The 27,926-nt window shown below is 35.6% G+C and overlaps 1 protein-coding gene across 4 annotated transcripts in view; it reads left to right on the top strand.

Moving 5' to 3' along the window:
* BRD10 (bromodomain containing 10) overlaps positions 1-27,926 on the top strand; it is a 103,339-nt gene that overhangs the window by 23,685 nt on the left and 51,728 nt on the right. For 3 of the 4 annotated variants that reach the window (XM_082657464.1, XM_082657466.1, XM_082657463.1), the window contains exon 2: positions 5,379-5,579. The exons of the other annotated variant lie outside the window; for it this stretch is intronic. In XM_082657464.1, the coding sequence (XP_082513590.1) occupies positions 5,379-5,579 (201 nt within the window). The remainder of the gene's footprint in view (positions 1-5,378; positions 5,580-27,926) is intronic. 4 annotated transcript variants of the gene reach the window in all.

The raw sequence follows: 27,926 nt of genomic DNA, 5'->3' as shown, positions 1-27,926 counted from the left end.
AGCTCTTTCTTTAAAACTACCATTTTCTCTGTGAAATAAGTAATAAGCAAAGTCAACTGCTATATGATGATGGATAGTGAGGTGAAGTTTTTGAATAATGATGGCACTTGAAGTTGCTGTTATGGAGAACCGAAGAGGGAGTTGACTTCCTTCAAAGAAATAATCTTAGGCGAGCCCAGTTTAGGTTACAGTTAGACCATAAACTACAAGGTGGTGATTTTTTTCTCCTACAGTGCTTAGTAGTGGAGGTATAGGTGTGAAGGACCTTTTAGCTGAGATGCAAGAGAGAGATAGGGTGCCTGAGACAGAAAGATAAACTGGTCAAGGGAGATGAGATAGAAGAGGTTAGTCGTATATGATGGTTCCCAACTTAGTTATCTATATGAATAGCTGAAAGAGGCTGAATTATGTGAGAGCAAATAAAGGAACCAAACAAGGGACTGGAGGTCTGGATGAAGATGAGTTTAAAATGCAAGGGGAATAAGAGTAACAATTGGGAGAATAGAAAGTAAAGGAGATCAAGTAGGAAATAAGTTTAAAAATCTGTGATAAATGCTTTTTTTTTTTTTTTCCTTTGGTGTGGATGAAGACTTCTTTGTTCCAGAACTGTTAGAGGTATCATATATAAGCTGGAGATGAGAGGAGTGGTCTCCAAACTTTTATGATCTGGCTTCTCAAGCAGAAAAGGTTTTGAATATGTACCCCTATTGTATGCATATTTATTTATAAATCATATATAGGTTCTTCTGTACTATTATGCTTTATATATTATAAAACATTACATCACAATACATTAAACTAGATCCTGGAAATGAGAGATTAAGCATATTTTAAATTTTAAAAAATAATACTAATGTTATTTTTGGTGAGGGCATTTTGATACTTCATTAGTTTTGAAAATCTTGGTTTAATAATTGGCTGTAGCGTTATCTAAAAGGCTTGTTTTAAGTTGAGTTTATTTTGGTACTTGGTTTTAAAGACTGTTGTAGTTCAGAGCTCATAAACATACACAAATCCAGATGGAAAAAGTGCATGACAGGCTGGGCTGACTACATAATGATGCTTATCTATCAAACATGCAAAAGTTTTTGTTGAAATCCACCAAAAAAAGTTCTGCCTTTCCTAATTTCAGTTAGTTGCTCTTGAAAACTAGTACTAAGTTCCTGTTGTGCTGGATAATCTTCATTTGCACCTTCAAATCTATTCTCCACCCTTGTGCACTATGCTCTGTGCCCCAGGAAGCTGATCTCTAAGGACTGTTATCAACTGGTCTGCCTTGTTTTCTGGCTTCTGATTGGGTTCAGTCAGTTGGAGGCACTGACAGAGAGGTAGGGATATTTATTCTAACAGCTTCTTCTTTGCTGGGCTTCAGTAACTGCATCATCATCGTGTGGCCCTCTTCTACAATGACAGCTTCTTGGTTCTAGTAACTATTCCCTCCCCTTTCCCTTTTGAGCCTAGAGTGATAATAATGCTCTCTAGCTAGTCCACGAGTGCTTCACCATCCCTTCCTAGTTTCCCTTAACCTTACCTGCACATTTGTAAATGGTGTCTTCATTAAACATCACCTCCTTTTGAATATTATCTCTTTCTTGTCAGGACCCTGAGGGCTATATTGCATTTTAATATTTTTTTTAAGTAAATGGGTTTAAAAAGTGACTGAAACTCTTCATTTGGAACATTTTAAAGCACATTAGATGATTCTGTTTCCAACTTTTAAGTGGACAGATAAACTTTTTATAGGTGACACTTCTACATTGTTTTGGTAATGTAAAATCATGTAGCGGAAACCTTTCCAATCATCTTTTTATAGTAGAGGATCAGTCCAAATATTAACCTTAAGTAAAACTTAATATCAGTTTACTTCCCCCTTAATACTTATTTTAATAATTTTAAACAAAATTGCACCTCTGAATTCTGAAACTTGGAATGCATCAACACCACAGAAAAGACCTTTTCATGCTTTCTTTGTGAGGGAAAAAAAAAAGAAAAAGGGTAACTATAAAACTCAATGAATCAACCATAATTATTGCTTAGCTTTTGCTTACAGTTAGCAATCTGTTATTTTCAAACTACTGTCAGACTGATTTCATGGAATAATTTTCCTAATAGGAAGGAAAACTTGAATTTTGGGAAGGGGGAGTTATTTTAGTGTATTATTTGATTGCTGATTATCTGACAATTCTTATCTGGAGGTGAGACTTATTTTCATCTTATTTTATTGCCTTTTATTCTCTGATGTATGAAAACTCAAGTACTAGTTAGTAACAAATGTTTAATCAGTGTTCTTTTACTGTGGACAAAATAGATGAGTAGAATTTTTCAACTTTATGTGTGTAAATTTAAAATGAAAAATAAATGGTTTGGCTTGTATCCTTCCAAATACTATATCTATATACCACAGTTTGAGGCTCTGAAGGAACAAAACAAAGTGCTTATCCTCCTGGAGCTTTCATTCTGGTGAGGATATGGATAATTACCAAATAAATAGATAATTAATGTATGATAAGTAACATGAAGAAAAAGAAACAAGAGTAAAACAATAGAGAATGACAGGGAATCCTTTACAGGTTATGGTGATCAGGGAAGTCCTCTCAAATATGGTGATACTTGAATACAGATTTGAATGAAGTGATAGTGCCTGGCCATACAAATATCTGGGGGGAAAGTGCCTTACAGGAGAGAGATCAAGTGCAAAGCAGATGTTGGTGTGACTGAGAATAACAAGGAGACTTTTGTGGCCAGAACACAAAAAGCTAAGGTCAGAGTAATAGAAAATAAGGTCTGAAGAGGTAAATGAGGGCCATATCATACTAACTCTTGTGAGCCATCAGAACTTTGCATGGTATTTTAAGTATAACTGGAAGGCTTTGGAAGAGACAGAGCAGGGCAATGACAAAATCTGATTGGCTTTTTAAAAGGATTACCTGGGTTGCAGCTTGAAGGATAGACTGGAGGGAGATCAGAGTAGAAGTCAGGAGACGTGTCACAAAGAGATTGAAGTAAGCTAGGTGAGAGTTTGAACATGTACACAAGCACACACTACTGGATGCCATATGTATGTTTACATATACTTGTATATAATTCCTTTTGGGGTAAAAAATATATTTTACCCCAAAACAACTTCTTTACATTCAGCAGTGTAATGTGGACATCTTTTATAGTGAGTACATACAGATTTACCTGTTGCTTTTAATGGATGATGATATTGCATGTTGTGATGTACATGACTTTATTTAACCTGTCTCCTATTGAAGGACATTTGTTTCCAGGTTGTTCTTTTTGAATGACAAACAATACTTTGTGTGTGTGTGTGTGTGTGTGTGTGTGTGTGTTATTGCTCACAGTTGTGGATATATGTCTATAGGGTAAATTCCTAGAAGCATGATGGGTCAAAGGATATGTGCACATTAAATCTTAATGATTATTACCAAATTGACTTCCAAGAAGGCTGTGCCAATTTTACATACCCGCTAATGTTGCATGAGAATTTTTTTTCCTTAGACCCTTTCATCTTTATGTATTGATACAAGAGAAGCATCATCGTTTTCTTTGTATTTGGATTATGAATGATAAATATCAAAGCTTATAAATTCTTATTTCTGATGAGTAATAAAGGATATTAATTCCTCTTTGTTATGAGAAAATACTGTTTAAAAAAGTAGTTTATAACTTCACCATCTCTACTTATAAGACTGAAGTTAAAGGGTAAAATTTAGTTTCTGACTTGTTTACATGACAGTTTGTAAGCCATATGACTTAATATTTCCCTCAACTCTCCTTATCCCCAGTGCTCTACATACCGTGTAACCTCTGACATGTCATCACATTTCAGTGTAATATTGTCCATTAATGTTCTTTTCCATTAGTATCGATGAGGAAATAATTAAAATTACAGAACTAGTTAGTTCGCCAGTGTGAACACTATGCTAAAATGAACCCAGGTATACCCATTCAGTATCTGTTATTGCCAGTTTATTTTCCTTGGGCCCACGTTCCTTACTCCCAGCCAGTTAGCCACTATATAGATGTATGCTGTTGTGCTTAAAAGATCACAGCCTGAAACAGTATGGATAGATTAGCTCAAGTTCTTTAGCATTACTAGAAAACCAGTTTAAAAGTTTATGCCCTGCCTAAAGCTGAATTAGTTAAAATGTTATCTCATAATAAAGAAAACACATAATAGTGCCACAGTTCAGTAGAACCTTGCAGTCATACTATTCACGGGACCTAGATGGCCTGAGAGTAAGAATGTTATAAAGTTACTCTAACTTAGAGTAATAAACCACTGTAAATATAGTCCAAGATGGACAGGAGTTTGATTATATTTCGTCATAAAGGTTTATGTTTCGGTGAACCTTTAGCTTATTTTATATTACAGAAAACCTGTGCCTATAGGAAAGCAGTAAAATATGACTACAGGTTCAAATTTTAATTTACATAGATTCTTATCCAGCATATTGAATGCTTACTTTAAGATTGACTTGATTTTACCATTGTAGAAACAACATGTACAAAGCCTTCAGAGGCTCTGGGATGTTTTGCAGAGGTAGAACAGCAGATATTTTCCCTGGTGCTTTTTACGATTAACTCATATAGATTTACAATTAACTCATAAATTCAGGATTCAGTTTTTATTCTAGACTTAAAATTTTATAAGATTAATGTTTCTTTCTTCAGTGTAAATAGTTTTAATCCAAATTCGTTAAGACAATTTATGGATAATTAAGCAAACTGCTAAGAAAATTTTTCATCCTTATCTTTAAGCATTAGACTAGTATCTTAGTGTAATAATAAATATCATAGGGTAGGGAGACATTTATGGTGAGGTTGAAGAGGAAATCTAGATTCCTAGGTTCTTTTTATAGTTTAGTCAGAAGGTTTCTAAATTTACAATTATATATTGTAATGCTTACAACTTAAAATTATATATTGTAGTGCTTCATTTGTTTATAATTACTGCAAAGTGTTTGTATATTGTAAATTTTCTCTCCCAAAATGTTTTTGTGTGATTGTATATTTTTCCATAGTAATGATATAGTAGTATGAAATATATGAAGAGATGTAAAGATAAGCTACATTTAATTTTGCAAGCAATAAAATTTTTTCATTGAAGAGATCTTTAATTCTTAATTTTAGTGCTTCAATTTTATATTTTTTTAATGTAGGGAAGAGACTATCACTCAGACTGACTTCATGACATGAGTAAGGAAAATAAGAAATTATGTAGGGAGGATAAAAATCTGAAACATAGCTAAGCAAGGTTTAACTAAATTTTTATGTAGTTAGCAAAAAGGATTCATCTTAAGATGCTGGTTAAGGGGGTTTATTGCTTACCCAGAAGATTTGACCTGTGAATTGACTTATTCTTCTCCAAGGCACTTGAGAGAAAAGACAACGATAGCAGTTACATCTAGAGGCTATTATGGATTGGAGGATGAGAAGGGAACTGCATGTACTTCAACAAGGCGCCGGTCAACACCACGAAGTTTGGCAGGCTTGACAAGTGGAGTTTTTGAATCTGTAATGGTTCAAGTTTTGAGACAGGAAGAACAGCTGAGAGCAAAAGAAGAAAAAAGGTAAATGCTAAAAAAAAAAAAAAGTTGAGTTTCATGTTGTTCAAATTTTCAGGAACTACATTTTAAAGAGTAGTTGTATAACTTTTGTGTGCCCATATCAAATTTCTGGGCCCATTTTAATAGTGTTCCAAAATGCATTCTCACCTACGTATGAGTTAGTACTGAAATATCACAATGATATTTGTTTCAAAATAGAGTTTTAAAATTTAAACCAAATTACTTTGAAGCTATACAAAAATAATTTGTATGAAAGATTTCAGGGTGCTTTCTAGATTTCTGGAAGTAGTCTTAAATGAATTATAAATTTTAAATGAGAGGAATTTTATGTAGATTCATAGAGCTTTAGAATAGAATCACAGACCTTTACAGTTTAAAATTAGGAGAAACTCCAGAGACTGTGTAGTTCAAAATGACATATAGGTTCACTTCTGCCAGTCCTCCATTGGTATTAATTTCCTGGATAACTATGCTTACTCTGGATTCATCAGGAAAGAATGTTGTGCTCAATTAGTGTTACCTTCTAGGGTCTGGGAGCATAGAGATGGATGACACATCTGTAATTTTTTTTTAATAGCAAGAGACTAGGGCCCAGAGAGGTAAGTGATTACTGAAAAAAGACTGGTGATTTTTTTTTTTTTTTTTTTTTTTTTTTTTTTTGCTGTATGCGGGCCTCTCACTGTTGTGGCCTCTCCCGTTGCGGAGCACAGGCTCCGGACGCGCAGGCTCAGTGGCCATGGCTCACGGGCCTAGCCGCTCCGTGGCATGTGGGATCTTCCCAGACCGGGGCACGAACCCGTGTCCCCTGCATCGGCAGGCGGACTCTCAACCACTGCGCCACCAGGGAAGCCCCAGACTGGTGATTTTTATACTAAATCATATCTCAAACTATGTTAGGAGTGATTGCTGACCTAATAGGGAACTACTAATGCTACTCAAAGGCAATTTATAATATATTGTTGCTCCTCTTATAGTAATAAATTTAGCTTGCTTTGATATTTGTAGGATTAAAATTCAACCTTGAGACTTTCTACCACCATACTTTTTAATAGTAGTGGTTAATTGGGAACTCACTGTGAAATACTTTTTTTTTTTCTATAGAGCCTCATAGAACTACTTATGCTATAGGAAAGAGGGTTTTATGGAAGGGGATAAGGATTAATCTGACAGTAGTATGTAATACATTGGAATAGAGAGGACTTGAAGAAAAGCAAAGCTTGTAGGAAGAAGGCTGTAGTAGTCTAGACCTCCACTACTGGTAACCAGAAATAGGGAGAAGGTCAGATTGTTCTGGGAACAATCAACAGTACTTAGTACCTTCCTTGACATAGGGGGAACAAAGGAAGAGACAAAGAGGAGTCAGGAGGTAGTTGTAATAATAGCAATAAGAAGAAAATTAAAAAGAATGGTTAACATTTATTGAGCAGGACTATTTGCCAGGTTTAGCTCTGAGCACCTTGTATGTATGTATTCAGAGACATTAAGTAACTGGCCCAAAGCCAGGCAATTTTTGAGTGGTAAATTTAAGACTGGAACCCAGGCAGTTTGGTTATAAAGCTTGTGCTCCTAAGCAGCATGCTGTCCCTGTGACTTAAATATGATGGAATCAGCAAAGAAAATAAAAAAGCTTTGAGTCCATGGTGTGGAGAAAGATCAGTGAACTGCAGTTTTTAATAAGTTGTTTGAAGTGATGAGGGAAGCATTTAAGCAATTAAGTAGAAATGGCTAGTAAGAAACTAGAGATATGACTGAATCTTTTTCTTTTCTCCAATTTTACATATATTTATCTGTGTCCTGTGCTTAACATCAAATAAACATAGGTGAATAAGACATGGGAAAAAATCCTTCATTAAATGTCTAGTGACTATGATAATTTACTATGAATTAAACTTTCTCTTTGAGTACAGTGTTAACCTTTTCTTTTTTAATTAGAAATATTTTAAGCACGGAGCAACGAATAAATACAATTGTAATAAAGGCCTAGATGCCCACTACCCAGCAATTTTTAAACAAAATAAGCATAGTTTTAATCAAGATTTTCTGTATTTTTCTTCTGTCCTCAGGAGAAACCACTTTCCAGACTTTATCATTCCCATGTATTTTATTATTAAATTTAAAGAATTCTCTTATATATTCTGGATACAAGTCCTTTGCTAGCTATGTATATGCGTTGTGGATATTTTCTCCCAGTCTGTGGCCTGCCTTTTCATTTTCAGTGTTTTTTGAGGAAGAGAAAATTTCATGCTTTTGATGCAATTGTAAATCATTTTAAAATTCAGTTATATTTTGTTGCTAACATACAGAAATACATTTGATTTTTTTAAATTGATTTACAATGTTGTGATAGTTTCAGGTGTATACAGGTCTGTTTTTTAACATTCTTTTTTTTTAACATCTTTATTGGAGTATAATTGGTAACAATGGTGTGTTAGTTTCTGCTTTATAACAAAGTGAATCAGCTATACATATACATATATCCCCATATCTCTTGCATCTCCCTCCCTCCCACCCTCCCTATCCCACCTCTCTAAGTGGTCACAAGCACTGAGCTGATCTCCCTGTGCTATGCGGCTGCTTCCCACTAGCTAGCTGTTTTACATTTGGTAGTGTATATATGTCCATGCCACTCTTTCACTTTGTCTCAGCTTACCCTTCCCCCTCCCCATGTCCTCAAGTCCATTCTCTAGTAGGTCTGCGTCTTTATTCCCGTCCTGCCCCTAGGTTCTTCAGGACCATTTTTGTTTTTTAGATTCTATATATATTTGTTAGCATATGGTATTTGTTTTTCTCGTTTTGACTTACTTCACTCTGTATGACAGACTCTAAGTCCATCCACCTCACTACAAATAACTCAATTTCGTTTCTTTTTTATGGCTGAGTAATATTCCATTGTATATATGTGCCACATTTTATTTATCCGTTCATTTGTCGATGGACACTTAGGTTGCTTCCATGTCCTGGCTATTGTAAATACTGCTGCAATGAACATTGTGGTACATGACTCTTTTTGAATTATGGTTTTCTCAGGGTATATGCCCAGTAGTGGGATTGCTGGGTCATATGGTAGTTCTATTTTTAGTTTTTTAAGGAACCTCCATACTGTTTTCCATAGTGGCTGTATCAGTTTCCATTCCCACCAACAGTGCAAGAGGGTTCCCTTTTCTCCACACCCTCTCCAGCATTTATTGTTTGTAGAACTTTTGATGATGGCCATTCTGACTGGTGTGAGATGATACCTCATTGTAGTTTTGATTTGCATTTCTCTAATGATTAATGATGTTGAGCATTCTGTCATGTGTTTGTTGGCAATCTGTATGTCTTCTTTGGAGAAATGTCTATTTAGGTCTTCTGCCCATTTTTGGATTGGGTTCTTTGTTTTTTTGATACTGAGCTGCATGAGCTGCTTGTAAGTTTTGGAGATTAATCCTTTGTCAGTTGCTTCATTTGCAAATATTTTCTCCCATTCTGAGGGTTCTCTTTTGGTCTTGTTTATGGTTTCCTTTGCTGTGCAAAAGCTTTTAAGTTTCATTAGGTCCCATTTATTTATTTTTGTTTTTGTTTCCATTTCTCTAGGAGGTGGGTCAGAAAGGATCTTGCTGTGATTGATGTCATAGAGTGTTCTGCCTATGTTTTCCTCTAAGACTTTGATAGTGTCTGGCCTTACATTTAGGTCTTTAATCCATTTTGAGTTTATTTTTGTGTAGGGTGTTAGCAAGTGTTCTAATTTTATTCTTTTACATGTAGTTGCCCAGTTTTCCCAGCACCACTTATTGAAGAGGCTTTTCTCCATTGTATATTCTTGCCTCCTTTATCAAAAATAAGGTGACTGTATGTGCGTGGGTTTATCTCTGGGCTTTCTATCCTGTTCCTTTGATCTATATTTCTGTTTTTGTGCCAGTACCATACTGTCTTGATTACTGTAGCTTTGTCGAATAGTCTGAAGTCAGGGAGCCTGATTCCTCCAGCTCTGTTTTTCTTTCTCAAGATTGCTTTGGCTATTCAGGGTCTTTTGTGTTTCCACACAAATTGTGCAATTTTTTGTTCTAGTTCTGTGAAAAATGCCATTGGTAGTTTGATAGGGATTGCATTTAATCTGTAGATTGCTTTGGGTAGTATAGTCATTTTCACAATGTTGATTCTTCCAATCCAAGAACATGGTATATCTCTCCATTTATTTGTATCATCTTTACTTTCTTTCATCAGTGTCTTATAGTTTTCTGCATACAGGTCTTTTGCCTCCTTAGGTAGGTTTTTTCCTAGGTATTTTATTCTTTTTGTTGCAGTGGTAAATGAGAGTGTGCCCTTAATTTCACTTTTGGATTTTTCATCATTAGTGTATAGGAATGCCAGAGATTTCTGTGCATTAATTTTGTATCCTAGTACTTTACCAAATTCATTGATTAGCTCTAGTAGTTTTCTGGTAGCATCTTTAGGATTCTCTATGTATAGTATCATGTCATCTGCAGACAGTGACAGCTTTACTTCTTCTTTTCCGATTTGGATTCCTTTTATTTCTTTTTCTTCTCTGATTGCTGTAGCTAAAGCTTCCAAAACAATGTTGAATAATAGTGGTGAGAGTGGGCAGCCTTGTCTTGTTCCTGATCCTAGTAGAAATGGTTTCAGTTTTTCACCATTGAGGATGATGTTGGCTGTGGGTTTGTCATATATGACCTTTATTATGTTGAGGTAAATTCCTTCTGTGCCTACTTTCTGGAGGGTTTTTATCATAAATGGGTGTTGAATTTTGTCAAAAGCTTTTTCTGCATCTATTGAGATGATCATATGTTTTTCTTCCTCAGTTTGTTAATATGGTGTATCACATTGATTGATTTTTGCATGTTGAAGAATCCTTTATATAAATGTCAACTTTCTGTTTTCACTCAACATTATGTGTCTGAGATTTAACTGTGTTGAATTATTTCATTCTAGTTTATTTCACGTGCTAGTATATAATATTACATTATCTGACTGTGTTACAGTTTATCCATTTACCTGATAAGATGCACATTTTGGATTATTTCTAGTGTTTTGTTATTATGGAATGCTGCAGTAAACATTGATGTATGTGTCTTCTTTAAGGATGGAGACACAGATAGATGTGTGTGTATGTGTTCATTCTACTTTGTTTTTAATTTTATTTTTCTTCTTTATGTTTTGACTCACTCAACCCATTTTTCCCGCTTCCCACCCTCCTCCTCTGGCAACCACCCACCTGTTCTTTTTTTTTAAGATTCCACATATAAGAGAGATCATACAGTTTTATCATTCTGTGTCTGACTTTTTTCACGTAGTGTAATGGCCTCAAGGTCCATCCACATTGTCACAAATGGCAATATTTCCTTCTATTTTGTGGCTGACTAATACTCCATTGTGTATATATACCTCATTTTCTTTATCCATTCATCCATTAGATTGTTTTTATATCTTGGCTGTTGTATATAAGGTTGCAGTAAACATGGGAGTACATATTTTCAAGTTAGTATTTTTATTTTCTTCAGATAAATGCCCGGAAGTGGAATTGCTGGATTATATTGTAGTTCTATTTTTAATTTTTTGAGGAGCTGTCATACGGTTTTCCATAGTGGCTGCACCAGTTTACATTCCCAACAGTGCTCAAGGGTTCCCTTTTCTCCACATCCTCACCAGTACTTCTTATTTTTTGTCTTTCTGATAATGGTCATTCTGAAGGTGTGAGGTGGTATCTCATTGTGGTTCTAATTTGCATTTCCCTGATGATTAGTGATGTTGAGCATCTTTTCATATACCTGTAGGCCATCTGTGTGTCTTTGGAAAAATGTATATTCAGATCTGTCCATTTTTTAATCAAATTGTTGGTTTTTTGCTATTGGATTGTATCAGTTTTTTTATATATTTTGGATTTTAGCCTCTTACCAGATACATGATTTGCAAATATTTTCTCCCATTCAGTAGGTTGCCTTTTCATTTTGTTGATGGCTTCCTTTGCTGTACAGAGCTTTTAAGTATGATGCAGTCACACGAAGTTATTTTAGCTTTTGTTGCTTTTGCTTTTGTTGTCAGATTCCAAAAATCTTTACCAAGACCTATGTCAAGGAGTTTACTGCTTATCTTTTTCTTCTAGGAGCTTTATGGTATAAGGTCTTATGTTCAAGTCTTTGATCCATTTAAGTTAATTAATTGTTGTATATATTGTAGGAGAGCCATCAAATTTCATTCTTTTGCATGTAGCTGTCCAGTTTTCCCAACACCATTTATTGAAGAGATTGTCCTTTCCCCATTGTATATTCTTGGCTCCTTTGTCATAAATTAATTGACTGTATATGCATGGGTTTATTTGTGGGCTGTCTGTTCCTTTCCATCGATCTGTGTGTCTGTTTTTATGCCAGTACGCTACTGTTTTGATTACTGTGGATTTGTAGCATCATTTGAAGTCAGGGAGCAGGGTCCTTCCAGCTTTCTTTGGTCTTTCACCTCCTGGGTACTTCATTCTTTTTGATTCAATTGTATATTCATTCTGCTTTTAATCTTATGGTCATGGCAGATTCTTCAACGTTTTTTGGAGTGTTGCTACACTAATATATTCTTCTTAAAGTTGTTGTGAGGAGGTTATATTGATAAAGTAGTTACCATCATTACTGATAAAGTAGTTACCATCATTATTGGTTTTGTTTTTAAAAATTAATTATTTTTTAGGTGTGTTGGGTCTTTGTTGCTGTGCACGGGCTTTCTCTAGTTGCAGCAAGTGGGGGCTGCTCTTCATTGCCATGCGGGCTTCTCATTGCGGTGGCTTCTCTTGTTGCAGAGCACAGGCTCTAGGTGCGCGGGCTTCAGTAGTTGTAGCATGTGGGCTCAGTAGTTGTGGCTCATGGGCTTTAGAGCACAGGCTCAGTTGCTCTGTGGCACGTGGGATCTTCCCAGACTAGGGCTTGAGCCCATGTCCCCTGCGTTGGCAGGCAGATTCTTAACCACTGTGCCATCAGGGAAGCCCTCCCTCAGTCTTAAGTGCCATCATTGTCCAATATTTTAGTTCTTTCTGGTTCTTAACTGTCCAGCTGTTGCCACAGTTCAAGTTTTTATCCAAGAGTCTATCCTTTTCTCATGTTATACTTTCTTCATAAGTCATCTCATCCATTCCCATACCACCTATATACAGAAGACTCAGATATATGTCTCTTGCCCAAACTTCTCTAAGTTTGAGACCTAATTGCATATTTAACATGTCTCTGGATGTAGTATCTATCACTGACAGTATCATTGTCTCTCATCTATCAGGAAACAGGTGGCACATTCAAAATGAGAAAATTCAAGGAGGGTTTATTTCAAAAGAGATTGGATTATAGCTGAACATTAAGACATGAGGCTGTTAACCAGGGTGAGCAAGAGGGTGTAGTTACTGGTACCCATGAGAGGATTACAAACAAGAGGCTATTGAGATGATACCTTGTGTTGAAGGACACAACTCCCCCCCTTTTATTTAAGTCCATTTATAAAACTTTTATTCCACTTATATGAACTTAATACATGTGTTCTTAACAATTATGCTTGTATTGTTCATGAAAATTTAGCAAGACATTAAACAAGACAGCCATCAGCTCAGGTTATTTCCCTATTAACTATTTTTACAGCACATGCATGTTAGGTAAATACCAAAAACCTCACAGAGAGGAAGCCAAGGGAATAAAGTACTTTACCCTACTTTTCCCTACTTTCCTGTCTTTATCTGGTCCTTACCAGGGCTCCCTCAACTAAACCTAAGGAAAGCTAGTTTATGACGTTGCCTGCTGATACAGTTAAACTACACAGTGAAGGGTAGAGAATAGATCTGCAGGCAAACAAAAGATATTTGCTATAGATATCTTCTTCAAATTGATTACATCAAAAATTAATTATGAAAGCATAATGCTTACACCTAAAATTTGATCTCACTGTAGTGCTCCCTATCTTTATGAATGGCACCAGTATCTATTAGATTATTTAAATTAGAAACCTAGGATTCATCCAGGACATCTTCCTTTCCCTTATACACAAATCAAATTCATCCCCAAATGTTGACAGTTTTATTTCCTAATCTCTCTTGAATTTGCTACCCTCTATCTTCTCTGCCTTCATCCAGTTCCTTAATCTCTCACTTAGGCTACTATAATCTTTTCTTAATTGGTGAAACAGTTGTCCTCCTTCCATTCTGTTTTTCACATTAAAGCTAGAATGAACTTTTCCAAATGCAAATTTGATCATGCCACTTACCTTTTCCCATTACTTACACCTCCCCAAAACAAAGCAAGTCAAGTACACACACGAACTTTAATGGCTTAATATAGTTTATAAGACCCTGCTTTTACCTTTTGGCCTCACCCTATCTCTCTAATCTCATCATATGCCTTTTTTCCCCACATTTCTTGCTATCCTTGCCACACCTGCCTTCTTTTTCTGTCTTCAGTACCAAGAGAGCGTTAACTTTATGTGCATCCGAATTTAGAGTTTACATAAAAACACATGTAAAATGTATCAGGAATAGTGAGACTTTTTCTTTTAACCTTCGTTTTCTAAATTTTCTAAAATAAGCATGCTTTTCTTTTATAATTGAAAATATGACAAGTATTAAAATTTATAAAGTGCCCCATAACTAGTGAGATAGGCTGAGTCTTTTAAATGTCTTTTGAGCCTCTCACAAGATTTGTTTTAAGTCCTTAGAAGGAAAATGTGACATTTAGTCATCAACATGTGGTATGATACATGGGAGTGCTAAACAAAGCCTCCCTCTCTATGTACAATTAATTTATCATAATCTATCATGATAATTTTATCAATCTATCAATTCTATCGATCTAATATCCTCTCGAGAGCTAGTCAGAGACTAGCTGAGAATATAGCTACTGTAAAATTTGGTCTGGAAGGGGCTTTGAAAACATCATAAAGAAAGGTCAGATTGGAAGACAGGGAAGATTGCAAGGATCATATGATTACAGTAGTTGTGCTTAAGACCTGGGCGTAAGCTTCTCTCTTTTTTTGTTTTGTTTTTTGATTAAAACTTTTGGCATAAGAAGTGAGAAAGTAAAGTTTTCCTCCTGCTAATTAGCTTTAAACAACTTTTTATATCAGAAATTCAAGTTGGCAGCAAGCTGAATAATTCCAGTCCATAGTATAATATGGTAATACTTCAGTTAACTGATGGGCATCTGATAATTTTTAGGTGACCATCTGGACAGACATAAACCTAAGAGTAAACTATTTTAAAAAATCTTTTAAGTCCAACAGTTAGGTCTCTGATTTGTGATCTATTCCAATTAAAGGAAGGGAATCCCTACTCTATATTTTAATTTTTATACAGTAGGTAGTCTCCCTTTTTTGTACAGTATATGCCGTACAAACCATGGTTTCTTAAATCAGATTGCAAAAATCCAAAATCCTGGCATTCCTATACTACTATCTTTATTTACCTGGATGCATTGGAAACCAGTGCAAAGGAGATGGCAGATGATATGTGTTGAACAGAAAGGAATAAACATTGAGTAAGGCTTGGTAGTCTGGCTGTCTTCAGGTAAATGCTGTTAGGGCAGCAGCCTATCTTGAGGCCGATTAGTGTACAGAGGCACTGTTGATTTAGAAGACAGCAACAGTACAAGTCAAAGTTCTGGGAAAATTGAGTGAAAGGGCTGGTTAATGTGTAGTTGCTGGAGGGAACTCCCTGGCGGTCCGGTGGTTAGGACTCCACACTTCCACTGCAGGGGTTCCGGGTTCGATCCCTGATCAGGGAACTAAGATCATGCAATCTGCGTGGTGCAGCCAAAAAAAAAAAAAAAAAAAGTGTAGTTGCTGGAATAGTCTTTAAGCTACTCATGACCACTGCATTTTGTTTATAATGGTGACATTGAGCCATTAAGGAAAGATTAAATTATATTTTATATACTTTATTTATTAAGCAGGAACATATATAATACATTTTAGATAATATTTTAAAAATAAAATTGTTAAAATTGGAAGTTAGCTCTCCTTAAGTAAATTTCAGTTAATCTGGAATATGACATCATTAGGTAGCAGTTTCAATCATTAATGTCTACTCTAGCCATGTTAAAAATATTGGACCTCTTCACCATTCTTTTTTTGCAAAACTATTTGGATTACTAGAAATAGTGTGCATGCTTTTGTACTCATTTCACATGTTTGTCTAAACTTACTGGTATTTTATTGATTTGGAAATCATTGGAGTTAAAGTAAAAATGTTTTCTACATTTTTGTGAATTAAAAGCTGTGGGCCTTCCCTGGTGGCGCAGTGGTTGAGAGTCCGCCTGCCGATGCAGGGGACACGGATTCGTGCCCCGGTCCGGGAAGATCCCACATGCCGCGGAGTGGCTAGGCCCGTGTGCCATGGCCGCTGAGCCTGCGCGTCCGGAGCCTGTGCTCCGCAATGGGAGAGGCCACAACAGTGAGAGGCCCGCATACCGAAAAAAGAAGGAAAAAAAAAAAAAAGCTATGACTTATGATTAAGTGATTTATTTTCAAATTCTCTATAACACAAAATAACAATGACTTAATGAAGTAGACATTTGTCATTTGTGACCACCCAGCATTTTTGAAGAGCTGCCCAACATTTTGGTAATTTCCCATGTTGTAAGTCCTGACTTCCCAAAGCAGATGCCAGAAAATTTATATTCTCATACCCACTCATAGCTAAGGTAGAGGCCTGTGACCAGTCACGCTCTTCTCACTTGAAATTGCTTGGGACCAACATGAGGTGGCAGTCTTGGGCAGGGAAGTTAATCTTTTGGCAAAGGTGGTGGTAGGAGCTTCTAGTTGTTCTAGCTTCCTAGTATCAGAAATGCTAAGTAGTAGTGGAAGTCTAGTTTTTTCTGGAGAAGCTCTCAAAGTGTGGTTGGGATTCATATCTTCATATCTATTAAGTTTGGCTCTGTTACCCTTAACAGAGCTTAATTCCTTCTCTACTTTAGCTAGAAGAGATTCTGTTGTTGGTAGCTAAGTAAGAAGCTTGACTGAACACTTAATATGAATGGTTGGTTTTCCTAAAATATAATATTGTATATTGCTCATTTTAGAAAATGTAAATAAATGTCATGCTTTCCTTTTTCATGCTACCACTTTACATACTGTGTTGTATTGTTTTTTCAGTTAATGGATTATTTTGGATTACAACTTCTGTATATGTTTCTTACTAGATTGTAAACTCTTATTTAAGAGTGTGGTCCATGCTTTCACCTCTTTGTATTCTCACACATGGTAAGCATTCGATAAACTTTATAAAACTAGTAAAGTTAGGATACTTTAAAACATAATTTTCTTTTGTAAAGCTGTTCACTTGTTAGTGATGTTCTTACCAAGTTATACCTGACCAAAATAACCTTAGGCACAGCTTCTGTTCGTATTTTACACAGTAACAGGTAAACATTCTTGAAGCCAGTAAGGAGCAACCTCAAAAATGAGAACTTGTCCAGGAAAAAAAAAAATTGGGGAACACTTTTTTGTTGTTCATTTGGTGATGTTTACTTTTACTTCCAGTTTTATTGAGAAATGATTGATATACATCACTGTATAAGTTTAAGATGTACAGCATGATGGTTTGACTTACATATATTGTGAAATGATTACCACAGTAGATTTAATTATACTGACCATCTCATATAGATGTAATAAAAAGAAAAGAGGGACTTCCCTGGTGGCTCAGTGGTTAAGAATCCACTTGCCAATGCAGGGGACACGGGTTCGATCCCCGGTCCAGGAAGATCCCACATGCCGAGAAGCAACTAAGCCTGTGCGCCACAACTACTGAGCCCGCATGCCTAGAGCCCCTGATCCACAACCAGAGAAGCCACTGCAATGAGAAGCAAACACACCACAACGAAGAGTAGCCCCTGCTTGCTGCAACTAGAGAAAGCCCGTGCGCAGCAACGGAGACCCAATGCAGCCAAAAATAAATAAATAAAATAAATTTATTAAAAAAAAATTTCTCCTTGCAATGAGAACTATTAGGATCTACTTTCTTACTTTCCTATAACCGTTTTTTTTTTCATTAGTGAATGTGGATTTTATAACTATCCTCAGGCATTCATATAGCATTGCCCCAATACTGAAGGCTTAATTTTTCAAGCTAACATTTTAGAAACATGTAGCACTCTATCTGATTTTAGTACAGCACTTCAGAACAAATTTTTAAATTGAGAATAATTTTGAAAGCTCTTTTTTATTTGTCCTTGTGAGCAGAGTGTGGTTTTCTTCAGCATTTTGTAATACAGTGGGTTTTTTAATGTTTTAATTATATTTTAAGTGTTTGACTAAGTTTTTTTAAATTGGCAGATTATAGACGTTAACTCTAGAGCTCTTTGGCAAGCTCCCATTCTGTATATACCATACTGCTGAGGATTGGGACAGAGACTCACAGCTCTACGTCTAAAGGATTATTCTGTGTTACGCTGGCCTACACCAGACCAATCTTTGTTTCTCTTTCTGCTGCCTCTTCAGTACTCATGGTCTAAGGCTAGAATCCATCATTCTCCCTTGAAGGGTTTAGTTTATAGGGAACAGAAGAGTGAGTAGCAGCCCTTGAGTAACTCAGGCAATGTCCACATTTGGCAGCATCATACCCCAACTAAGTCATGGCCTTTCCAGGCACCTGAGCCAACACAATTTGTGAATTACTGCCTAATCTTCCAAGAGTAAGCCAGTTGGTGCTAACTTTGGCCCACCAATGACAAACTGTTTGTATTGCTGGCTCTTACGCTAATCACTGTGTAAGCCTAAGAAAGTTACCTTATCGCCCTTCTATGTCCTTAGTGTCCCCGTCTATAAATTGAATAAATAGTGTCTGAAATTGCCGTATCTCTAGCCTTTATTGGCCAAAGGTTGCTAGCACTGTTTTAGTCAAAACCAAGTCCATAAAAGTGTCTTGGTCTGCTCCAACTTCTCCTTTCATTTTCTTCCCTGAGCACTAGTTGTTACTCTTTCACCTCTACAGAAACAGAGCATGATTGATTGTGACAGGGTTGACCAAAATCAGTTTCTGTGCCAAGCATACTAAATGAATGCACTTTTTGTTGGTTGGTATTCTAACAGATAGTTTTCTATACCAAACTTTTAAACAAGCTCTGAGCTACATTTCATGAGAAATAACTTGAAAACCTTTTCTTTAGTTAACAACAGAATATTGAAGAAATGATTACCCTTCTCAGTATATATAAAGTGCAGAGAAACTCAATTTCATGGTAAACAATATCCATATATCTAACAGGTAAGAAATATAATATCCATAAATCTTTTTGGTATTGGCTCTTTAATATCTCCTGGCTAATATTCTTTTTGAAAAGTTGATTGAAGAATTTTTTTTTATTTCATTGGCTGTATAGTTCAAAAGTTACATAGTACTATTAAGGCTTCTAATTAAAGACAACAGCCTTACTTCAACTCATCTTCTATTTCATGACTCAGAAACATCTACCTTTAACTTTTTAGCCATTTTTTCTAGTAATTATTTACACATTTCTAAATACATGCTGATTGCTAGTTCCTGATTTTTCAGTTTGGCATTATCTGTTGACATCCATCTTTGGAAGATGAGATTTATTTCACTTAAAACTGTTTCCACTCACTTGGAAGTTATATGCTCTATTTCTCTTGTTAATTTTGATCTTTTCTGCCTCATCTGTCTTATATATGATTGATGAATAATTTAGCTCTATCTCATTTTTTACTCGCCGAACTAAACATTATTGTTACTGTTTTTTGTAATATAATGTTTATTTACCCACATGATTCACAGTTGATTTGTTTTTCAATTCTTTCATCTTAGAACTTCTTTCTGTGATCATTGTTTTCCTGAAGTATATACTACAGAAGTATTTTCTCTGTATCTTGAAATTTGGATAGTTTCTATTACTGTCTCCAAGTTCACCAATCTTTTCTTCTGCTATGTCTAATTTGCCATTAGTCCCATTCAGTATATTTTCATCTCAGACATTGTAGTTTTCATCTCTAAAAGTTCAATTTGGGTCTATTTTATATCTCCCATGTCTCTACTTAACTTTTTGACCATATATATTACAGTTTCAATAACTACTCTAATGGCCTTATTTGCTAATCCTAACATTTGTTTCATTTCTGGGTCAGTTTTGAGTGATTGATTTTTATCTTCTCATTATGGACCATGTGTTTCTGCTTTGTTGTATGCCTAGTATTTTGGTTTGGATGCCAAACATTGTGAGTTTTATCTTGGTGGGTGCCGGATATTTTTATATTTCTGTGAATCTCCTAGAGCTTTTTTTCTGGAATGCAGTTAATTACTTGGAAACAGTTTGGTCATTTTGGGTCTTTTATGATTTGTTACTTGGGTCCAGAACAGTGCTCAGTCTAGAGCTAATTATTCTCTACTACCAATGCAAGACCTTTCTGAGTATTCTATCCAACATCCCATGAATTATGAGTTTTTCCAGTGTGGCTTGTGGGAATAGACATTATATTTTCTAATCTTTTGGATGTTTTCCCCCACCTAGTTTTGGGTTGTTTCCTTACATGCATACACTAGTCAGTGCTCTGAATATTTGAGGGGGACTCTGTACATCTTTGCTGTTCTCACTTTATGCAGCTCTCTCTTCTTTAGTATTATGTCCTATAGACTTTAGCTGCCTTGGTGTCTCTGGATTCTTGACTTCTTCTCAACTCAGGGAGTCTGCTAGGCTCTACCTGGGTTCCCCCTCCTGCATCATGGCCTGAAAATTCTCTCAAAGCAGTAACTGCAACAGTTGTTGGGCTCATCTTCTCTATTTCCCGTCTCTCTGAGATCACTGTCCTTTGCTTGATGTTTAGATTCTTACAGACCATTGTTTTATCTATTTTGTCAGGATTTTTATGGTTGGTTCAGGTAGGAGAGTAAATGTGATTCCTTGTTACTTCAGGTGGAAGCAGAAGACACTTTAGAAGTTTTTACTTTACTTAGAATGAGTTCTGCTTTTTGTCTAAATGAAAATGACTTTAATTTATCCTCATCCGTGAATGATAGTTGTTTCTGGTTTATTTTGTTGCTATTGAGAAATCTCTCAATCTTTTTGTGATTGTTGTATATGTAAGCTGTCATTTTCCCCCCTGACTGCTTGTAAGACTTTTTTTTGTCTTTGATGTTTTATTATTTTTATTATGATATGCCCAAGTGTGGTTCTCTTAATTTACTTTCTTGGGCTTTTTGAATTGGGGATTTGTGTCCTTTATCATTTCTAGGAAATTCTCAGCCATTATCTCTTCAAATATTGCCATCATCACCACTCCCCTACCCCTCTTCTGTATTCTTATTTCTGGAGCTCCAACTGGGTGTTTGTTAGACTTTAATCTGTCCTCCCTCTTTTACTTCTTTAACATGCCTGTTTTATACTTTGTTTCATTAACTGAAATTTTCGAGATGAATTCTTGTGAAGGCTTTAGGACCCCGATTTTTCTATGTAGGGAAGTTTTTTTTCTTTTGGTTATTTTGGGGGTTTTTTTGGGCGGGGGGTTGCCACACTGCATGGCATGCGGAATCTTAGTTCTCTGCCCAGGGATCAAACCCGTGCCCGCTGCAGTGGAAGCTCAGAGTCTTAACCACTGGACCACCAGGGAAGTCGCATATGTGGGAAAGATTTTGAAGTGTGTAGTTTCTTTAATAGATAACAGGATTATTCAGATCTTTGTTCTTCTTATGTCACTTTTGTTAGTTTGTGTTTTTCAAAAAACTTACCTGTTTCATTTAAATTGTCTCTTGGCATAAAGTTTCTTATAATATCTTTATATCATCTGTATCTGTAGAATCTCCAGGATGTGCCCATTTTCATTTCTGGTATTGGTTTTGTGTATGTGTATGTTTGTTTTCTTCATCAGTATTGCCAAGGGTTTATTAATTTTAATAATGTTTCCAAAGAACCAACTTTCGAATTTAATGATTTTTCTATTGTATATTTGTTTTATATTTCATTGATTTCTGCTCTTTATTTCCTTCTTTCAGCTTTGGGGCTTTGATTTGCTGTTCTTTTCTAGTTTTTTTTCTTTTAATGAACACGTATGTTTGATTTTCAACTTTCCTTCTTTTCTAAATATACATTCTTAACTATAAATGTCCCTCAAAGTACTGCTATAGTTACATACACCCCACCACTTTTAATTATTATATATTTTCCTTCCATATTTCCATCTCTACTCATTTGCATGTTTAAAGTCTGTTATTTTCGTACCTACCCTAGAAACTTTCATATGCATAATTAACTTATTAAAGCCTAATCAATATTTTTACCATTTTCCTGATTAATACAAGGACCTTGGAACACTTTTAACTGTAATCATTTCTCACCCAGCTTATTTGTTATTGTTGTAATGTATTTTAATTCTATCTTGTCTTCTTTTTAAACTCCACAAAACATTTTTATCATTATTTTATGCCCTGTCTATATAGATAGAGCTATATAGATATAGATAGAGCTATATATTACCACTTTTTTGCTCTTTTCCCATCTCTGATCATCAGTTAAGGATCATTGACCTTTATTCCATTTGAAGTAAATCCTTTAGCATTTCCTTTGGATGAGGTTCTGTTCATCACAAATATGGAGTTTTTGTTTGAAAATATCTTTATGTTTGTCTTCATTTTTGAAAGATATTTTTGCTGTGAATGGATATTTACATTGATAGTATTTTTAATATTAATTAATTAATTAATTAATATTTGGCTGCATTGAGTATTCATTTCTGCAGATGGGCTTTCTCTAGTTGTGGCAAGAGGAGGCTACTCTTCGTTGTGGTGTGTGGGCTTCTCACTACAGTAGCTTGTCTTTGTTGTGGAGAACGGGCTCTAGGCACGCGGGCTTTAGTAGTTGTGGCATGCGGGCTCAGTAGTTGTGGTGCACAGGCTTAGTTGATCCGTGACATGTGTGATCTTCCCGGAACAGGACTCGAACCCACGTCCCCTGCATTGGCAGGCAGATTCCTAACCACTGCACCACCAGGGAAGTCCCGATAGTTTTTTTTTTTAAGTACATTAAAGATATTCCATTGTCTGCTGGCTTCCATTATTTCTGTTGAGATAACTGTAAATCTTTTTTTTCTTTTAATTTCTGTATTTTTCATATTTAGAAGTTTTCTTTAGTTCTTTTTCAAAACTGCTTTGCATTTTAAAATAATCTTTTTCTTTGCCCTTGTTTTCAGTTTCTTTTCACTAGACGTATTTTGCACCTCCTAAATTACCTATGTCTATAGATTTTGGGGGGGTCGTACTTTTTTTCCTATCCCTCAACAGTAACTTATTTCCTTTTATATTTTGGGGTTTTTTTGACTGTGAACTCATTTCTTGTTACTGAATCAGTGTGGGAGTTCCTTAAGATCTAGTTATAAGGTTCATTGCCTCAGAGAATTGATTTTTTTCTGTTCAAGTACCTGACAACAATTTTGACATGAGACCATGTTAAACTTTTTGAGCACCCAGGAAATGTGAATGTGGTCAGTAAATCCACATGAGTCAGCTTACAGTTACAAATTCTTTAAAGAGATTTTATTTTTTCTCCATCCAACACTCCTATTGTGAAGACAGTTTTCCTTTCAGTCCCTTAGTTGGGGCCAGGAGAAGGGACTGTTGTTGCTAGTACACCCTTCTGCTAATTTTGTGGGCTTTTGGAGTCCCAGCTTTGTGCTGGGGAAGCCAGATTCTATCATCCCACAACCACCCCCATTCAGTAAAAAGCTAAAACTCCCCAAAACTATAAGCACTTTTGAAAAAAAAATGAATTTTACCAAAAATCTCTAGTACTGTTTAGATATTTAAATGTAATTAATATACATAAATGCCAAATCACAAATGATAGTTTCTTCATTAGCTTTTTTAATGAACCAGAACTACTTGATTAATTTGTTGTATCTGTAATAATAAGGTAGTTATAGTGTGACCTCTTAGCCAGAAATATAAAAGTAAGTTTCTTCTATAAAATGAAAGTCCTGATATTGCTAAAATAGTATTCTTACTATGTATTTGTTTTAACAGATTACAATATGATAGTACAGAAAAATAGCCAGTGTCAGACACTGTGCCTCGACTTTCATTCAGAGTCCGTGAATTAGTCACATCTTTATGTTTTTATACATCTTTTCTAGAGTAAGAGCTCTCACTCTTGAAAATTCAAGAGAAAGAAGTTATTATATTTTCTTCCCCTTGTTGGTGCATTTTAATTTCTCTCCCCAAACCTTATATGCTTTTATTTCTTTAAATACAGCTTTATTGAAATATAATTCACATACCATAGAGTTTACCTATTTAAATATAAAATCCAGCTGTTTTTAGTACATTCACAGAGTTGTGCAACCATCACTGCAGTCAATTTTAGAACGTTTCATCACACCAAAAATAAAGACTAATGGGACTTGCCTGGTGGTCCAGTGATTAAGACTCCATGCTCCCAAAGCAGAGGGCCTGGGTTTGATCCCTGGTCAGGGAACTAGATTCCACGTGCTGCAACTAAGAGTTCATATGCCAAAACTAAGATCCAGCGCAGCCTTAAAAAAAAAAAAAAAAAGACTGTGAAGTCACTTCCCATTTCCCCCACCTCCCCAGTCCTTGGAAACCTCTAATCTACTTTCCATCTCTATTCATTTCTGGACATTTTATGTAAATGGTATTATATAATATGTGGTCTTATGGGTGACTTTTTTTACTTAGTATCATGTTTCAAGGTTCATCCATGTTGTAACATGTATAAGCACTTCATTTTTTTTAATTGCCAAATAATATTCCATTGTACAGATATACCACTTTCTTTTTTTTTTTTTTTTTTGGTAGTTTGTCAAATGCTTTTTTTTCTTTAAACATCTTTATTGGAGTATAATTACTTTACAATGGTGTGTTAGTTTCTGCTGTATAACAAAGTGAATCATTTATACATATCCATATGTCCCCATATCTCTTCCCTCTTGCATCTCCCTCCCTATCCCACCCCTCCAGGTGGTCACAGAGCACCGAGCTGATCTCCCTGTGCTTATGCGGCTGCTTCCCACTAGCTATCTATTTTACATTTGGTAGTGTATATATGTCCATGCCACTCTCTCACTTCGTCCCAGCTTACCCTTCCCACTCCCCGTATCCTCAAGTGCATTCTCTAGTAAGTCTGTGTCTTTATTCCCGTCTTGCCCTTAGGTTCTTCATGACCTTTTTTTTTTTTTCAGATTCCATATGTATGTGTTAGCATGCAGTAGTTGTTTTTCTCTTTCTGACTTACTTCACTCTGTATGACAGACTCTAGGTCCAACCACCTCACTACAAATAACTCAATTTCGTTTTTTTTATGGCTGAGTAATATTCCATTGTATATATGTGCCACATCTTCTTATCCATTCATCTGTGGATGGACACTTAGGTTGCTTCCATGTCCTGGCTATTGTAAATAGAGCTGCAATGAACATTGTGATACATGACTCTTTTTGAATTCTGGTTTTCTTAGGGTATATGCCCAGTAGTGGGATTGCTGAGTCATATGGTAGTTCTATTTTTAGTTTCTTAAGGAACCTCCATATTGTTCTCCATAGTGGCTGTATCAATTTCCATTCCCACCAACAGTGCAAGAGGGTTCCCTTTTCTCCACACCCTCTCCAGCATTTATTGTTTGTAGAATTTTTGATGATGGCCATTCTGACTGGTGTGAGATGATACCTCATTGTAGTTTTGATTTGCATTACTCTAATGATTAATGATGTTGAGCATGCTTTCATGTGTTTGTTGGCAATCTGTATATCTTCTTTGGAGAAATGCCTATTTAGGTTTTCTGCCCATTATTAGATTCGGTTGTTTGTTTTTTTGATATTGAGCTGCATGAGCTGCTTGTAAGTTTGGGAGATTAATACTTTGTCAGTTGCTTCATTGGCAAATATTTTCTCCCATTCTGTGGGTTGTCTTTTGGTCTTGTTTATGGTTTCCTTTGCTGTGCAAAAGCTTTTAAGTTTCATTAGGTCCCATTTGTTTCTTGCTTTTATTTCCATTTCTCTAGGAGGTGGGTCAGAAAGGATCTTGCTGTGATTTATGTCATAGAGTGTTCTGCCTATGTTTTCCTCTAAGACTTTGATAGTGTCTGGCCTTACATTTAGGTCTTTAATCCATTTTGAGTTCATTTTTGTGTATGGTGTTAGGGAGTGTTCTAATTTTATTCTTTTACATGTAGCTGTCCAGTTTCCCCAGCACCACTTATTGAAGAGGCTGTCTTTTCTCCATTGTATATTCTTGCCTCCTTTATCAAAGATGAGGTGACCATATATGCATGGGTTTCTCTCTGGGCTTTCTATCCTGTTCCTTTGATCTATATTTCTGTTTTTGTGCCTGTACCATACTGTCTTGATTACTGTAGCTTTGTAGTATAGCCTGAAGTCAGGGAGCCTGATTCCTCCAGGCCCATTTTTCTTTCTCAAGATTGCTTTGGCTATTTGGGGTCTTTTGTGTTTCCATACAAATTGTGAAATTTTTTGTTCTAGTTCTGTGAAAAATGCCATTGGTAGTTTGATAGGGATTGCATTGAATCTGTAGATTGCTTTGGGTAGTATAGTCATTTTCACAATGTTGATTCTTCCAATCCAAGAACATGGTATATCTCTCCATCTGTTTGTATGGTCTTTAATTTCTTTCATCAGTGTCTTATAATTTTCTGCATACAGGTCTTTTGTCTCCTTAGGTAGGTTTATTCCTAGGTATTTTATTCTTTTTGTTGCACTGGTAAATGGGAGTGTTTTCTTAATTACACTTTCAGATTTTTCATCATTAGTGTATAGGAATGCCAGAGATTTCTGTGCATTAATTTTGTATCCTGCTACTTTACCAAATTCATTGATTAGCTCTAGTAGTTTTCTGGTAGCATCTTTAGGATTCTCTATGTATAGTATCATGTCATCTGCAGACAGTGACAGCTTTACTTCTTCTTTTCCGATTTGGATTCCTTTTATTTCTTTTTCTTCTTTAGCTGTGGCTAAAACTTCCAAAACTATGTTGAATAAGAGTGGTGAGAGTGGGCAACCTTGTCTTTTTCCTGATCTTAGTAGAAATGGTTTCAGTTTTTTACCATTGAGGACGATGTTGGCTGTGGGTTTGTCATATATGGCCTTTATTATGTTGAGGAAAGTTCCTTCTGTGCCTACTTTCTGGAGGGTTTTTATCATAAATGGGTGTAGAATTTTGTTGAAAGCTTTCTCTGCATCTATTGAGATGATCATATGGTTTTTCTTCTTCAATTTGTTAATATGGTGTATCACATTGATTGATTTGCATATATTGAAGAATCTTTGCATTCCTGGGATAAACCCCACTTGATCATGGTGTATGATCCTTTTAATGTGCTGTTGGATTCTGTTTGCTAATATTTTGTTGAGGATTTTTGCATCTGTTCATCAGTGATATTGGCCTATAGTTTTCTTCCTTTGTGACATCTTTGTCTGGTTTTGGTATCAGGGTGATGGTGGCCTCATAGAATGAGTTTGGGAGTGTTCCCCTCTCTGCTATATTTTGGAAGAGTTTGAGAAGGATAGGTGTTAGCTCTTCTCGAAATGTTTGATAGAATTCACCTGTGAAGCCATCTGGTCCTGGGCTTTTGTTTGTTGGAAGATTTTTAATCACAGTTTCAATTTCAGTGCTTGTGATTGGTCTGTTCATATTTTCTATTTCTTCCTGGTTCTGTCTCTGAAGGTTGTGCATTTCTAAGAATTTGTCCATTTTTTCCAGGTTGTCCATTTTATTGGCATATGGTTGCTTGTAATAATCTCTCATGATCCTTTGTATTTCTGCAGTGTCAGTTGTTACTTCTCCTTTTTCATTTCTAATTTTATTGATTTGAGTCTTTTCCCTTTTGGTTTCTCCCAAAACTAATTGATAAATTGGTTTATCAATTTTGTTTATCTTCTCAAAGAACCAGCTTTTAGTTTTATTGATCTTTGCTATCATTTCCTTAATTTCTTTTTCATTTATTTCTGATCTGATCTTTATGATTTCTTTCTATTTATCCATTCAGCAGTTGATGGATATACAAATACCAAATACATTTGGTAGTTTTACTCTTTGACTATTATGAGTAATGCTACTATGAACATTAATATACAAGTTTTTGTGTGGACATATATTTTCATTTCTCTTGGACATATACCTAGGAGTAGGTTTGCTGCGTCATATGTTTAACCTTCTGAGGACCTGCTAGACTGCCTTTGAAAGTAGCTATATCCTTTATAGTGTATGAAGTTTCCAGTTTCTCCATAGTTTTACCAATAGCTGTTAGTATCTCTCTTACAATAATCATCTCAAGATCATTATCTTAAGAGAGATACCAATTCATGTATTGGTATCGTACTGTGGTTTTGATTTACATTTCTCTAACGGATAATGATGTTGAGCATCTT

Source organism: Grampus griseus (assembly GCF_964374135.1).
Source record: "Grampus griseus genome assembly, chromosome: 6".
NCBI classification, from domain to species: domain Eukaryota; kingdom Metazoa; phylum Chordata; class Mammalia; order Artiodactyla; family Delphinidae; genus Grampus; species Grampus griseus.
This window is presented reverse-complemented; position numbering and strand designations above follow the sequence as displayed.